The 16,419-nt window shown below is 34.4% G+C and overlaps 1 protein-coding gene across 3 annotated transcripts in view; it reads right to left on the reverse strand.

Moving 5' to 3' along the window:
* Positions 1–16,419, reverse strand: part of LOC118187104 (uncharacterized) — a 149,362-nt gene that overhangs the window by 95,851 nt on the left and 37,092 nt on the right. For all 3 annotated transcript variants that reach the window (XM_035357299.2, XM_035357296.2, XM_035357298.2), the window contains exons 6-9: positions 6,972–7,057; positions 2,347–2,686; positions 1,660–1,792; positions 1,436–1,556 (exon numbers count right to left, since the gene is read on the reverse strand). In XM_035357299.2, coding sequence (XP_035213190.2) covers positions 1,436–1,556; positions 1,660–1,792; positions 2,347–2,686; positions 6,972–7,057 — 680 coding nt within the window. The remainder of the gene's footprint in view (positions 1–1,435; positions 1,557–1,659; positions 1,793–2,346; positions 2,687–6,971; positions 7,058–16,419) is intronic.

Consider the following 16,419-nt stretch of genomic DNA (forward strand, 5'->3'; position numbering starts at 1 on the left):
ATTGTTAAAGAAAGCAAACCAATTAATAAAAATGAGTGGTTAACAGGGGTTAAAATGCAATTTTAAACTCAATTACATATAAATTAGGAATTCATAATGTTACAAAATGGCCAGCCATGGCAAGATAGCTTCTTCAAATAGTGGGTTTAGGGTTGCCATAAAATGGAAAGGAGAGGCAGGGATGCTAGATTTGGAGTGAAATTGCCTATTTGGCGACAAAACAGGCGATATGCCATAGACGGATGAGGAACATTCTGGAACGAATTCTCACCAGTTTACCCCAGAATGTTCTCGAAGGCAAGCCAAAACGTAATATAAATTCTGCTTTTATAGGGAGTAGTAGTCTATTGAGTTGATCGTCAGTCTAGTGTCAAGATGCCTCATCAGTGTATCATGACTTGGTGCATCAATAGTGTGCATCGTTGAGACTAACGAGTGTATCATCGAGTGCATCACGAGCTGTAGTGCGGAGAGTCTTGAGAGTACGTTGAGTTTCGAGAATGACCAAACTGTGTCAGGAGCTGTACTCTAGTGCTTTGACGTGAAGCTACCATCACTGTTATAGACCGATAGTCTGAAGGCTGTGTTTCTGATTGTTTTTCAGCATGCTTGTTGTAGTTTTTTGACGACTATAAACATGTTTTCGGAACTGTCCTAAATAATACTGGCAAATAAATTGTGTTTTGATACTTCATCAAGCATTGTCGTCAATCACTCAAAATCCACAAACCCATGCAGAACACAACAATATCATAGCAGAAATTATCTTATTGCTTAAAAGATGGATCCAAAACAAAAAGAACCAAATACAATAAAAATATATGACAGTTTAAAACCAATGTTTTATAAATCAATTAAATATCCATAGAGGGAAAAAAAACATCTTTGTTTGGTCCAGAATTTGAAAAAAACTCTTATTAGTTGCAAAGGCAATTAGACACAGGTACCTCTTCATTTTACTATGACATGTTTCTATTATACTTGAACCTATCAATTTATGTAAAGATAACCATTCACTATATGACAATCTGATATTCTATTACAAATATACAACTGATTATATATTTAAGTACAATGATTTATATATAACATATTCATTTGTAGGTCATTTACATCATTTATGATACACTAAAGTTTTGTCTCGCTGAAATGTGATGTTACATAAATTCTAACATAAGAATAAAATAAATTTTAAGATTTTTTCCTATTTAATATGTTGACTAGGTGAATCAAAATATTACATTCATCTGATATGCACATTCCAGGTCAATAATAGATGAATTGTTGGTGTAAATAAAAATCCTCAATTATCATTGAAACTTTTAAATTCTGAAATTTTGTATTCATATTAATCAATGTTGAATTAATGCAACAAAGATTTAAACTATTAATATTATACAAGTATTAAGAACAGATAAATGTAAATGAACTTGACCTTCCATCTTTATCAGCTGCACCATTAGGAATTACGGTTTTCACAAAAATACCCAACTTCTCCACACCAGCATCTGCACCAACACCCATTCCTATAATACTTAATCCTAATCCTTCAGGACCTATAACAGTACAATGGACAGAATTCATTAGCAATGAAAAATATTCAAATAAAAAAAAAACATGTAAACTGCAAACTCACTACTTCATTAAATACTTCACTACCTTTAATAAGATTGACAGGAAAGACATCCATTTTTTCAATACGTTTCTCCAGTTCATATTCAGCTGATGCAGATATAGGATCTACATCTTCATTGCGCCTATCATAGTCTTCAGTAGAATGAGTACTATAGACCTGTAATATCAAATTATACATTTCGTTAAACTGAATCTAGAACATACATAAATATAAACAAACATGAATGTTATATGGATGCAGTGAGAATTTTTAGAAGATAAATTGTCATTTTCTAAATGTTTAAAAAAAAAACAACAAAAATTAAGATCTCACGGCTACAGGTACTTTTCTCCAAATGACCTAGGCAAAATTTCTAATAACCTAAATTGCCCAGTGACTTCTGTGATTGAAAATTCAATAATTTTAAATAACAATAATAAAAGAGAGAGAGAAAGGATGAGGAAAATAGGACTAATAAAAATACATTTTCAAAAGATGATTCACCATCAAAATATTGCTACAAAATGACTATAACTTAGTACATATTAAAAATCTTCAAATCATTTTATGAAGTAATTTTGCCTTAGGTCTAGAAAATTGTAGTAAAAAGTGTCAGAGACACACAAAAAGATCCTGAAACTAAAATTAGATGTTTAACTACAAATGAGCATAAAAAAGCAAATATTAATATGAAAGATCAAATACTGCCAACTGCCAAAAAAAAGGCTTACCTTTATAGGATCCGTGCTGAATGAAATTTTGGTTTTTTTACGAGGTTGTGCATTAGGTGAACTAATTTCATCTGGCTTAATTTCCACTTCTTCAGATTCTGGTGGTGATAATCCAGGATATTCAAAATAATAATGGCCATCTTCCAAGAGGTGATACTCTGTACCATCATGAACAACAGTAGCATTTAAAGCATCACAAGCATATGTTGTATCTAGTATTTCGTTATTAATATTTTCATTATGCATATCATCTGGACTATCTTTCTGTTTTTCTTCTGATCTTGATAGCAGCAATACAACTTCTCTGGCTTCTTCATCACTCAATAAAACAGGGCGCTCACTAAAGTGTAAACAGCATACGTTTAAAAACAAACTAATTTAGGTAGTTTAACGACTTAACTTTTAGCTAAAATTAATGATAAATCATGTTTTTTTTAAAGATTACTGTAAAGTGTTAGATTATAAGAAGAGTGGTTTAAAAGAAAAAAAAAAAAAAAAACTGAAGCAAGAAAACTTATTCACCAAAAAAGTAAACACATATCAGTAGTAGTAAAGATTTACATGATTATCTAAAGTAGTTTAATATATACCACAATTAGCACTATTATCATTTTATTTTCTCACTGATCTCATCCAGCATTTTAAACAAATATAGCTATAATTAAGAATATTTTATATATAATTATACAGAATTAGAATATTTATAAATTCTAATACTGCACAGATATTAATATATAATTTTACAGTAATATTACCTAGAATAAAATTCCTTGCAAAAGGAAGATAACTAACATTTACTAAAACATTTTAACATTTTACTAAAACTGTACATTGTGACATTTAAGTGTATAGTACAAGGTTGTTGAGACTTCAGCAATCTAGATTTTAGATTCATCAATTCAAATCTACTAAGATGATATGCAGAAATTATAAAATTAAAAATAAGATATAATTGTTTATGAAGTAATGAAGCATGAGTTATGGCTACAGAATCAAAATTTACAAGGAAAAAAATCATGTGTTTGTTTTAAGAAATATTACTTTCAATATAAGTTGTTTAAGATTTTTCTTTTTTGTGCTAATACTTTCTCTTCAGTAGACATAATTTCTTGCTCAGTTCCATCATTCAAGTCCTGAAACTCTCTTCAGAAGACATAATACCTTGCCCAGTCAAAAGTTTCATCATTCAAGTCCTAAAATTATCATGTCATGAATTCTCACTAAACTGTCAATCAAAATCATTTTAGTCTCAACAACCTCTTTGTCACTTTCTTCCCTATCGATAATGATATTTCCTGGATTTAAACTAACAGATCCCCATCTGTTAGTTGAATGACAACTGAAGTATTATCATCACTATACAGAAATCCTGTTATATCATTTTCACTGATAATCATTTCTTCACAATTTCCATTAAGTAAAAAAAAGTACTTATGTATTTGGCTGTTCACTGTTTCTTACAATACTGCTTAACAGGACAATTTATAGTCAATAACATACAAACGTGACATCACAACACATTCACAAGAACAACAGCCCTTACAAAGCCTATACAAGAGAATAGCTGGCACTTGCTGTCATTTTTAAGCCTATAAGAGGTAAGTGTAAGTGCTATAAGTGCCTATAAGTGCTAATTTTTTTATGTAAGTTATATAATATGCCCCATCAAACATCAAATTTTGCTAAATATTCAAAACATGTAACAAACAATACAGTTGGTATGTGGAGTTTAGATATAAAAGTAGGTGTAGCAATGGTTTGATATTTGAAAATACAAAGAGTGAAAATTTAGCTTTTGTAAAAACTTAAGCTAGATTCTTGAAAAACAAATTATTCTAAACTAATATTATATAACAATTCTATCAATGTACACGAGAAACATGGTTAATAAGAAAAGTAACAGCAATGGATGAATGAAACCCTAACTCATGGAAGTGAGGGAGAATTACTTAGCTTAAAAATGCAAAATGCATTGGCTTCCTCTTATTACAGGCCCTAACAAAAGTTTGTTTACATTTTATATAACCCTGATCTTCAGTAAAACAGGCTGTCTTGTAAGAAAATTATACATTAACTTCTCTTCTCTATTTTTGTCTAGCATTTTGATAAAATGATTTGAATTTGAGACCTGCCTTCTACAGAACAGCAAGAAGTTTCAAAGCTGCAGAACTAGTTATACTGATGCCCTTACTCAAAACAATTCAACTTACTCAAATACTCAACTTACTCAAATACTCAACAGACTGTGACATTCATATCCATTTTTTTGAGGCAATTCTACTTTCAGCTTGATGGACATAAACATCCTTTCAGTTTATAGATTTTGCTGCAGCTCCAGAACTCTTCTCAAACTAATTAAAAATTCAAATTTTAATTTTGATAAGTTAACTGTATGATTAATAAGTTAAGAAAAAAATGCAATTTGTTATGTTAAAACTGAACTTCAGTTCCTCAGAATCTAATTTTTTCTCCCTTTCCTGCTGTTTTGCCAACAAAAAAAAAAAAAAAAAAAAAAAAAAAAAACAGAATCAGCAGCATAGTTCTTCAAACAAATATGTCTTGGAGCTTTCATTACTGTTCAGGTCATACAGAACAATGCTAACTCCCTACAACCACACAAAAGATGAAAGATGTAGTCATGGCCAGTTAATAAATGTGTTGTCAATGGCAATCTGGAAGTTTGATAGTGACACGGAAGAATTCCAGTTAGTTTGGAGAAAAATTGCTTTCAAAGTGCACCTGCTTTTTCTGTAGTATTTATTATATATGCTATTCCCAGAATCGTAAGGGAAAACAAATTCCTGAAAAAAAAAAGTTCTGGCGATCCAGAGGACTAGAAACTAGATCATTCTGGATAATGGATGTCCAGGTTTTGGTCTTTCTGCTGCATAAAAAAGCACATGCAGGGGTGTTTGTGGGACCCCAAAAAATCCCCTGAAACTTTTACGGACTTACTACCAACATTTTGGAGTTTCGAGAAGGGGGGGAGGGAAATGAAAAATTACAATTATGAAGTATTGAATGACCTAATTATAAAAGTTCAATGAATTACTTTTTTTGCAAAATTAATAACCATAAATTTTCAAACATATAAACTACTACATTTTATGTAAATATTTTAAATTACCTGAATTAATTCTTTAAAAAAAAATTATCGAATTTCTGCTGCTTTTTTTCTTATTTTCTGATGTTTGTGGGCTTGTCTTTCTTTTGTGGTGAACTTCATAATTGCAGGAAGGTTGACTTTTATTTTCCTCATTTACAGTTGAAGAAATTTCCTCGAGAACTGCACATGCAGAGGTAGAAACAGTTTGCTTTTCTGCTAATGTAGAAGGTTTTTCAGAGACTTTTATAGGTGACTCATCTGAAAAAAAATGTTTTTAAGTCCTCTTGATATGTTTTCCAACTTCTGTTCATCAGTAAGAGATCTTTGTGAATTGGATCAGTCATTGGACTTTTTGAGCCATATTTTTCACATGAGGTTTCTTTAGAAGCCATTAAATCATATTTAATAGTCTGCACTGCATCTAGGGAATCAATCTTAAGAGAGGTTCTATAGTCAGTGACAAGTGTATCCATTAAGTTGAATGCACTTTCCACTAATGGGCCATGGAAGCAGCTAAGGCAGGCTACATTGAAAGAAAGAGAATTCTCGGCGATAAACGAAGTTATTAATACCTCTTGGCGTGCTTTTCTTGTCACTATATCCAATGGCGGAGCATCAGTCTCCAGTAAGTCATCAGCATTTTTCGAATTAGCATAATTACTTAAAGTCATTGAATGTGTAATGCACTTTGAATATTTTATGTGCGTCACAGTTTTAGAATGATTTGTGAAAGCCTTGAATCCTTCCCCACCATACTTCAGTAGTGAGTTACAAAAAACACAATATGCTTGTCCAGCAACATTTATTTTCTTGCACCATGTGCCGATGGTATCCCCATTAGCATCTCTCCGTTCAATCCAATTCCACCTAAATGCATTCCGGACACCTTCTTCTAATTGTATAATATCACTATTTATATCGAGAAATTTCATAGTGAAATTCTCTTGCATACATAAATAAAAAAATATTTCAATAAACGAAACGAAAAATTTACACGTGCATCAATAAATAAAATGAAAATTTTACACAGCGGAGAAAAAAAGTTGAGAAGTGATCAATGACAAATAGCTAGTACGGCGAAAAATCCCACTTCTCTACTTATTGGCGCCATGCCAGGAGAGATAAGACCTTTGAACCCAGAGTCACGTGATCGTACATCTGGTTGAACGAAGTCTCTCCCCTTTTTTTCTGCCGCGCCTACTTGCCGAAAAGAATCCAGAAGAGAATGTCCGAGAACCGGGGGAATGAGTCATAACTCACAATAAGGAAAGAACAAAAAAGAAGTTTTTTCCCCCTTTTCACGCATAATCACTGCCTTTGGAGAAGGAAAGGAAAAGTTTTCACCACACACACTGACCTTGCGTTTTCTGCTTTCAAAGCAAACAAAATTACCCAGATCAATAAATAATTCATTATTATTCCTACTTCCTTTTGAACGACGATCCCCGGAATTTCCGGGTATCGAAGTTTAAAATCCCCGGAGCACAAACACCCCTGCACATGAAACATTTTATCATACCTGTTGCTCAGCAGCTTTTCAGCTTCATCTTGAGTCATAAGTTCAACAAAGCTAAGGCTATTAGTCTTTGACAAAGATGGAAGAGGCTATAATAAATGGAAAAAATATACATATTTCAATATTTTGGAAGTATCTTGAGAATTTATTTTAGTAACTAGCAATATCAAAAGCGAAAAAAAAATTACAAACACAAAGTCAATTAAATTCTGATACAACTATACACAATATACATGAATGCCTTTTCCCACATGCAACATATTTTTAACACATCATAAGCAGGAAATGACTAATTTGTTTTGTGTATATTATTATTAAAGAGTGGGAAATGACTAAACTGATTTTGTACAGATTGTTTAGCATAGGATATGACAAAACTCGTTTTCTATAAATTATTATTATTGTGTGTTATGGGTAACAAAGTGATTTTTAATGACATTTTTTACAATAAATTCTAAAAATTGGATAACAATGCAAGAGAATGTGATGATGAACTGTGTGTAAATAATTTATTGAATTATTCCTATGAGAACGAGCTATTTGATGATGATTCAAGTGACGACAAAATTACAAGATGTTTTAGTACTTCGACTTTTTTCTGACCAGAATTTCAAGCAGTTCTGATCCAAGCCCAAATTTGGATGGTTCTGATTTTGAAGAATGGTCATCAATCAATAGACAATCTACCAGTCTTGGGAGAGTTTTAGGCTGCTCAGGAATAAATACAGAAAATGTTCTGGATAATGTACAGTATACAGTATATATGCTACAGTAAAACATCAAATTTATCACTTTTACAATGTATTGCTAGCCAGTCTTAGTCCCAGAACATACATGGGCATGTAGTCATTGATCATGATGCTGCCGTATACCATGATACTACATGTCGGATATCAGTCCCTTTCCTGGATATTTTCTGAATGATAGCGGTACCACTTCTCATGTGAGATCAGTTGGCATCTACAAACCAATGATAGACTAAAGAAACTCACTGAAAATATTATGCAAACAAAGTCTTGTTCAGTCTGATTGCAATGATTGTAATGATTGTCATGACATCCTATGGTGCTGTCTGAACTAAAGAGCACACATAACAGATCCATGGGCCTATCTTTCTTCTCCAAAATGTCTAGCTACAGTTTTTCAGGAGATCGCTATTCTGTAGCAGAGAAAACTCCTTCATCACCAACTGACCTGTGATGTGCCGGTTTCCTTTTGCCAGCAGGGTAAATGTACCTATCTGCTGCAGGCATTCATCACCACTACATACCATCAACATTTGGCATTAGAAAAAAAGCAACAAAGTATGATTTGCCAGGAACACTTTCTGTGAACATGAGGAAACATACATTAGAACCAATTGTGAGAATTATAAAAAAAAAAAAAAAAAATTACATTACGACAATGTTGTGTGCCCCGTCATATATATATATATATATATATATGACGAAGAAATATGCAGTATGTGCACAAATTCTGCAGTGAACCCTTACACAAGGGAAAGTGCTTTGAAAGATTTCACACTTTAAAACATTATTAAATTTTTAATTTTTGAGACAGTGTGTTTATATTTTTAATCCTTTAATGGACAATGGATTTAATGGATAAGTCATTCTGCAAGCTAACTGCAAAAAAACGCTCACTGTGTGATGAGAGTTAAGCAAGAAAACACCCACATAAGCTATGTTAAATAATACATATTAATAAAGATACTAATTAAAAGATGATCCAAATTGGGTAAAATTTTAGCTCACTATATTGTAGAGAAATTTAGATGGATATTTGTATTTAACTACGCATTAATTCACATTCAAAATCTACAGTATGCATTACTCATCTATAGGAGTTAGTTACTAGTTACCAGTTAAACTTAATGTTAGCAAATATGGGCCATGATCTTTCTTCTTATCAGAGAATGTCTGCTAAATGGAAGTACACTGATCTCCTTCTTTAATAACCTGTAGATTTTACAAATTATACATCAAGAGACAATGTGCACTAGAAAACAGAGTTCATTAATGGAGATTTAGCTGTAATTACTAACTTTAGATTTGATCTTAACTTGTCTGCGATCTTTCATTTTGTAACAGAGTTGAGATCAACGTGTGCCTATGCAAAATTGGTCGGGCCTGTCTTGAATAAATGATACTATCAAAATGCAGGTTCTTGTAAAACAAACTACAATTGCTAAAAAAGGGCTACTCAATCAGCAGCTCCTGAGTATCTACTTACAACTCACCAGTCGGAGATAATTTCTGGCATATCACAAAAAGTTTTAAAGGCTTGTTTTCATTTTGTTTGGTTATTATACTGTTGTGTGCATATGGGTTCATAATACACTTGAATGCATATGTCTGATAATAGGTGCCACAGCACTTTTCGGATTCCGTTCTGAGAAGCCAAATTGAGTTAATCATATTATTAAAAATACTAATTATGATTCGTAACAATCACTAACAAGTTTTTTTTTAAAGAAAAAAGGGTCCTACGAATTCTCTTGTAGTCGGCTTTTGTTAGAAACAAAGTCAAAGTCGGCAAAAGTCCACTATGAGTTGATTCGTGCTTTGACTTATCGCCTCGGTACAGCTAAAACAAGCCCTAAGCGAGTAAGACGCTCGTAGCGGCACAAAAGTGGCAAGTAAAAAAACTACGAGATAACGCATATTGAGCGCCCTGAAGAAGAGTCCTAATACGAGTTATCTCATGTTGGGCAGTCAACGTGTTAATAAAATTTATTTTTATCAGAAGAAATACATCAAAATTCTGGAATCTTCCTCAGAGATATTCATACAAGTATTCACAATATCATGCAGTATAATCAGTGGTTATACTTCACACTACTAAAAATATTAAAATACAATGCAATGCACATCTAAACAGAAAGCTACCTCCAATTTATCTCAATTCAAGCGGAACTACAACTCGCAACAACAGTAACTAAGCAAATGAGTAAAACACTCTTTCTCCGGCCTTTAATAGATTTCACACGGTCGCGAGATATTTCTAGCAACTTCTGCATCTCGAGATTTAAAGCAATAAGAGGATGTAATTACTGTTACAGCTAACATAGTGTTCAATTACAATTATTCAATTTTAATACAAATTAATGAGATACCCATTTATACAAAGTTAAATGCAAATGTTCCTGTACTTTTACTTTTTAGGTATAGCTTTCTATTAATTTGTCTTGCGCTGCATTGCACAGGGAAATACAACAATTTTAATTACAATTCTAATAAAATTATCTATCTAAATACCAAATTCATAACATTGCCCCCTTCCCAAGGATTGCACAACCCAAGCAGTACAATCCCTGGACAGGAAGCCATACTTACAACTAAAGCATCAATGCAATAATAAACCTTACAATGACATACATAAATTGTAACAAACAACATACACAATAATTGCAATAAAAAACTAAAAACAAATCAAATACTAAATCAACAAATTAGTGCACAAAATTTACAAATTTAAAAAAGGACCATGGCCTTATACTATTTACATTATATACACTATATACTATGACCATAGTTAGAAGCTAGCCTGTCGTAATGAACGACTTAGAATTAAATGACTTATGGATCCGAACTACGACGGCATTCAGCCTGTTAGGACTGTGTAAGGCTGTATATCACACGTTGGTTTGTTTCGGAAGAACAACTGTTTGGAACAATTTTTCTGCTTTGTCACAACAGCCAATCAACACAGATCGCTCTGGGGTTAACGCAGGGGAAACTGGTTCCCCATTACAAACAAGCCGATAGCTGATTGGTTGAAAACGAACAACCTGCCATTTTTTTGGAAGGGAAGGGAAAAGTCGCGCGTCTGTCTTTCAATAGTAAACCAGGCAGAAAAGTTGTCCGAAACAGTTGTTCCTGTGAAACAAACGCCATGTGATATGGGCCTAAGAAGCATCTCAAAGTAACTGTAGTTTAGGACAAAGTCCTTTCTGTCGAATTGGATTCCACAACCATACCTCGTCTCCTTTGTTTAATCAATGTCCTGTAGTTTTGTATTGGGTCTTCATCTTTTCCATCGCCAAGTTGACATGCTCTAGTGCAAAATTGTGCATCACTTCAAACCGTACCTGCAGATCTTGAATGTACTCCTCAGGTGATGAAGGTGCATCCAGAGGGAGTCCAAACAAAAGATCACAAGGCAGACGATGGTCACGACCGAAGAGTATCAAGGATGGGGAATAGAAAGTAGTCTTGTGGGCAGCACTGCGATAAGCCAATAAAAATAGAGGAAACTTCTTCTCCTAGTCCTGTTGGTTCCTGGAAACCACCAACGAGAGATTAGATGGATGTTATGAAGGATGGTTCGATTAAACCTCTCTATCATGCTGTCTGACTGGGGACGTAAAGGTGTCGCTTGGGTTTTGTGAATGCTGAGTAGCTGACAGGGTTCTTTAATTACAGCCGAGGTAAAATTTCTTCCTTAATCAGAATATAACTAAAGAAGCACTACAAACCTCGAAATCCAGTACTGTAGCATTAAATCTGCTATTGTGACAGCCTCTCGATCAGGAATAGGATATGCTTCAGACTACTTGCTGAAGTAATCAATGACAACGAGGATGTATTTGTTGCCATCAGCAGTTTGTGACAGAGGTCCCAGGATCTCAAAGGGGATATGTTCAAAAGGCACTCCTACATCGTAGCTTTTCAGTTTGCCTCAACTGCATTTCTTCGGTAATTTCCGACCAGCACAGGAATCGCAAGATATTCACCACTTTTGGATGCCATCCTTTGCATTACTTTAGTAGAAGTGCTCTTGAACTCTCTGCAAATTCTTCATTATTCTGAAGTGGCCTCCTGTAGGGCTGCTACATAGTTCTTTTAAGGATATCCGGAATCCAGGATCTTAGAAGTATCAGCTGCCATCAGAAAGCTTTCATCATGCAATTCAAATTTCCAGTACAAGACGCTGTTTCAAGTATGGAGTATGTCCCAGAGAGCCCAGTATAGTTTGTCATACAACTAATAGATCAATATATCCTGCCAGCTAGGTTTCCTGTTTGAGGATAGATTAAATCAATTATGTGTTTTATGTCGCCGTCTTCCAACTGGTCTTTCCTGACTTCTTTGTCACTCCATGGATCTCAATCAGCTGATGTTGAAGTTGTAACTTCTGTATGACAAGATTCAAGGGCTTGTATTTCACTTCAACTTTAGAACAATATCAGCAGCTTTCTGGACAAGATCTTCTTAACATAGCATTGGCATTTCCATGTAATGATACCTTCCGATGATGGATAGCGATGTCATTCCTGGAGTCTCTGTATCCACCTGGCTATTTGGCCTTTAGGATTCTCAAAATTTAAAAGCTAGGTTAATGATGCACGATCCATGCAGAGCAGGAATTTTCTGCCATAGAGATAATGATGGAAATGTTCTATGGCTTTAACAATGGCAACACCTTTTTCCTGGTGACACAGTAATTCCTCTCCGGTTTACACAGGCACTTGCTTCAGTAGGCAACGACACGTTCTTGAATGTTTATTTGTTGGGACAAAACAGTACCAACACTCTCACCACTCGCATTTTGTCGAAAATAAATGGTCTGTTGAGCTGAGGATATGTCAGAATTGGGGCAGATGTTAAAGCTTCCTTGAGGTTCTTAAATGCATCCTCTCATTATTTTGTCAACATAAACTATTGCTTGCTCTCTGTCAGCTTGTGATGGGGTCTTGCAAAGGAAGAAAAATCCTTTAAAAATCTCCTATAGTAGGTGCAAGTCCCTATGAAACTTCTCAGGTGATGGACATTTTCAGGGTGTCCCCAGTCTTTAATTGCTGCCAATTTTTCAGGACCTATACACACACCTTCAGCAAAGATGACATGTCTGAAGTAAGTTATTTCCTGCCTGAATAATTTACATTTGGTGAGACTGATTGAAGTTTAGATTGGCTTTTTTCAGTTTCTGAAGTACCTTTCTAAATGATTTTTTAGATGTTCTTCAAAACTCTTCCCAAGAAGGATGTCATCCAAGGTACATCAGACAGGCTTTCTAGGAAGGACCTCTCAACAAAGTCTCCATAAATCATTCGAATGTTGCCACCGCATTACATCCAAACGACATCACCTTGAAAGTCCTTGTTTGGTAGTAAAAGCAGTCTTTTCATGATCAGGATGTATCTCGATCTGCTAATATCCACTCTTTAAATCAAGTGTCAAAAACCCCTTGCTTCCAGAGAGTGTGTCCAGAATGTCATCAATTCTATTAAGAGGATAGCTGTCTTTCTTCGTAACCTCATTCAACCGGCAGTAATCAACGCAAAATCTAGTTGAACCATCTTTCTTTTTTACCATGATGATGGGAGATGCCCATGGACTTGTTGAAGGCTCGACGATGTCGCTATCTTGTATGCCCTTTAGAAGTTTTCCTACCTTTTTCTGTTAACAATTGGTAAATGTCTTGGATGTTGCTTAATTGACGGATGAACCCCAGTATCAATTCCATGCTGTGTCAAATTGGTTCAACCCATATCAGAAGATGAGCAGGAGAAAACATCTTGAAATTCCTGAATGACACGTTTGGCAGCATTCCTCTCTTCTTCGTTTAATTGTGCATTCTGCAATAACTTCGATATAATGCTCTTTGAAGACATGGATTCTGGGATGTTATTGCTTCGTTTAACACTCGTCACTGGAGTACACACTGCAACCACTTCACCTTTCTTAATAACTCTTGGCTCGTCAGTTACATTGGCATCTCTCACCAGGATAACGGTTCTCAATAGGTCAACGAATGCTGAGATTACTTTTCTTTCTACTTTACATCTTTCTGGCTGTTACAATTCTTGGTATATTCTAAGATGCTGTAGCGAAAATTTCTATTTCCGGATCCAGTAATTAAAAATTTGGTTCTTGCTGGTACAGTCAAATATCGAAAATCCACCAATCTGAAATCCGCGTTGCCTCTCAAAATATAAACATTCAGTTTATAGGTTCCGGAAACCGCAACATTGAGTACGAAATATCGAAGAAAAAATACTTACCGAATAATGATGTCATAATTACCGAATAATAATGATAATCATAATGGAAATATCAAATTATTGACATAAAAAAATTTTTAAAAAAATATAAAATAAATAAAAGTTTTTTCTCCTCTAACCTTCATCGATGAAAAAAGCAGACGATTCACTCAACTCTTCGTTCAAGTTCACGTTGTTGTATTTTCTGTTTTTTGCTATTTCACGAGATTTTTTAGTGCTGCCTTTTTTTATCCAGATATTTTGTGGATCAATTAAGAATATTTTAAATTTCAACCCTTTTTAATACAACGACAGATAAGAAACGCACTCATGATTTTACTGCTTGCAATGTTGAAAAACGTAAACACGTTGCATTGACGGTAAGGCAAAATGTGCAAATTCTACAAAAGATGGAGATAAGTGCATTTTATAGCAGAATCGTATGGAATTGCGATACGACTCTGTATGATATATGCAAAAATAAAGAAAAGCTGTTGGAATTTTACAGCAACAGTAATTCTAATACCAGAATCCAAAATCGGAAATTTTTGCATGAGGCAAAATCGGCACGATGCTGTGTACATATAATACAATGAATGATATAATCAATTTATATATTTGCATATAATAAATGCATATAATAAACTTTTTATATATTTGCATATAATAAATGCGATAATTTAATGCATATAATATTGCAATAATGTATATAATAATTTAATTAAATGTATTTAATACACCTTATTAATTTTGCACTTTTAAGTCTGAATATTATGCTTTATCTTTTCTGTCCTGAAATTCGCAAAATCCTAAAATCCGCACAACCTCTGGTCCCAAGCTTTGCAGATTTTTGGACTTCTACTGTACTATGATATCGTTTGGAGCTATTATTTTGTGGACACATTTAACTCCATCATTAATTCTGAATAGGGCTATTTCTCAGATGCAGAATGCAATCAGTTATTTTTAAAGTCCAGGGCAAAATTGTATCTCCTTAGAAAGTCCAATCTGAGTATGCAAGGTTCTGTAATATGTGCCATATATGTCATGTGGTGTTAGGGGGCACTTCTAAATGTGATGTTAACGTTTAATTTTCCGTCAATGCTGATTTTATCACTGAACACCGTATGGAGGGTAATGCAGGGTGGCGTACAGATAAATTTACTTTTAAATTAGATAATTTTACTTTTAAATTATTGAGCCAAATTTTTTTGAATGATGGTAACATTGCCTCCTGTAGTAATGGTCATATTGCAAGGAACTCCACTGATATGTCTCATGATGAAAAATCCATTACTGAAGCCACTCACTGCAGAAATCCGAAGTGCTTTTAACTGGGGTTTCTCATTATCTGGGAAACTCTGCCCCGCGAGATGGCCACTAATTAGTTTCCCCTCCTTCTTTATAAGTGCGGTCTTAACTTCCGTTTCCTCGGGTGTTCTGCAGTTTTGTCATATGTGGCCTTCAGCACAGCTGTTCCAACACTTTATGGTTGGTTTCTTGTAACTCTTATTCCATCTCAAATTATTGACTTATCTGGTTAAATCATCTAGGTGGTCAGCCATTCGATCCACAGGTTCTTGGACGTGTGCTCTAATTGGGTGTTGGTCTCCATGAGTTACTTGCTGAGCTACCTCTAATTTCATGGCATACACTAGAGTGCTTTTTAAGTCCTTCACTTCCACTATTTGCAGAGCTTTCTGCAGTTCAGGACCCTAGATGCCATCAATGAAGCACTGCAAGGACAGGATTTCTCTTGTTTCTGTCAGGCATTCCGAAAAGACGAGATGAAACAACTTTCAACATCCGTGGCAAGTTCCTGAAGTGTTTCCATGGGCTTATATAGATGGGATTTTTATTGAAGCCAGCTGTAATCTTTTTAATCTTTGAAGTGCAACTTCAAAGTCTAGTCTCTGGTTTCTGGTCTAGTCTCTGGTAGTGTTTGAAAAATATCCGCAATACCAGCTCTCAGAGAAGCGGCGAGATAACAGCCTTAATTTGGGAATCCCATCTATTTGCGTCTGCCCCTATAGAAAATTCTCTCTTATACACTTTCTAGGAAGTCATCCCATCATACATAGATAGCTTCAGAGAGGGACAAGTAGGCATGGGTAAATAATCTAAAACCATTACTATTGCTCCCTGCCATCACTACAAATTTCTTTAAAAGTATCGACTTCTTTGGCGACCACAGAACTGTCGGCAATTTGTTGTTCCATGACATAAACTCTCCCTTCTATTTGTTCTTTTACAGAAGAAACTCTTTCTTCAATCCAGCTTTATTTTCAATTGCGTCAATTCTGCCTTCCATAGCATCGAATTTGTTTTCTATTAAGCAAATGGTTTCTCTTTTCAATTCCTCTTCACCTGCTTCAATTTTTTCTTGAACAGCTTTCATTTTGTCTTTAATAGATACTTGATTAACAGATACTTTCACCTTTTTTGAACCAATTTCATCTCTTTTTT

This window comes from Stegodyphus dumicola, chromosome 3, assembly GCF_044657685.1.
Source record: "Stegodyphus dumicola isolate Sdum_Otavi_A_Nest chromosome 3, ASM4465768v1".
NCBI lineage: Eukaryota > Metazoa > Arthropoda > Arachnida > Araneae > Eresidae > Stegodyphus > Stegodyphus dumicola.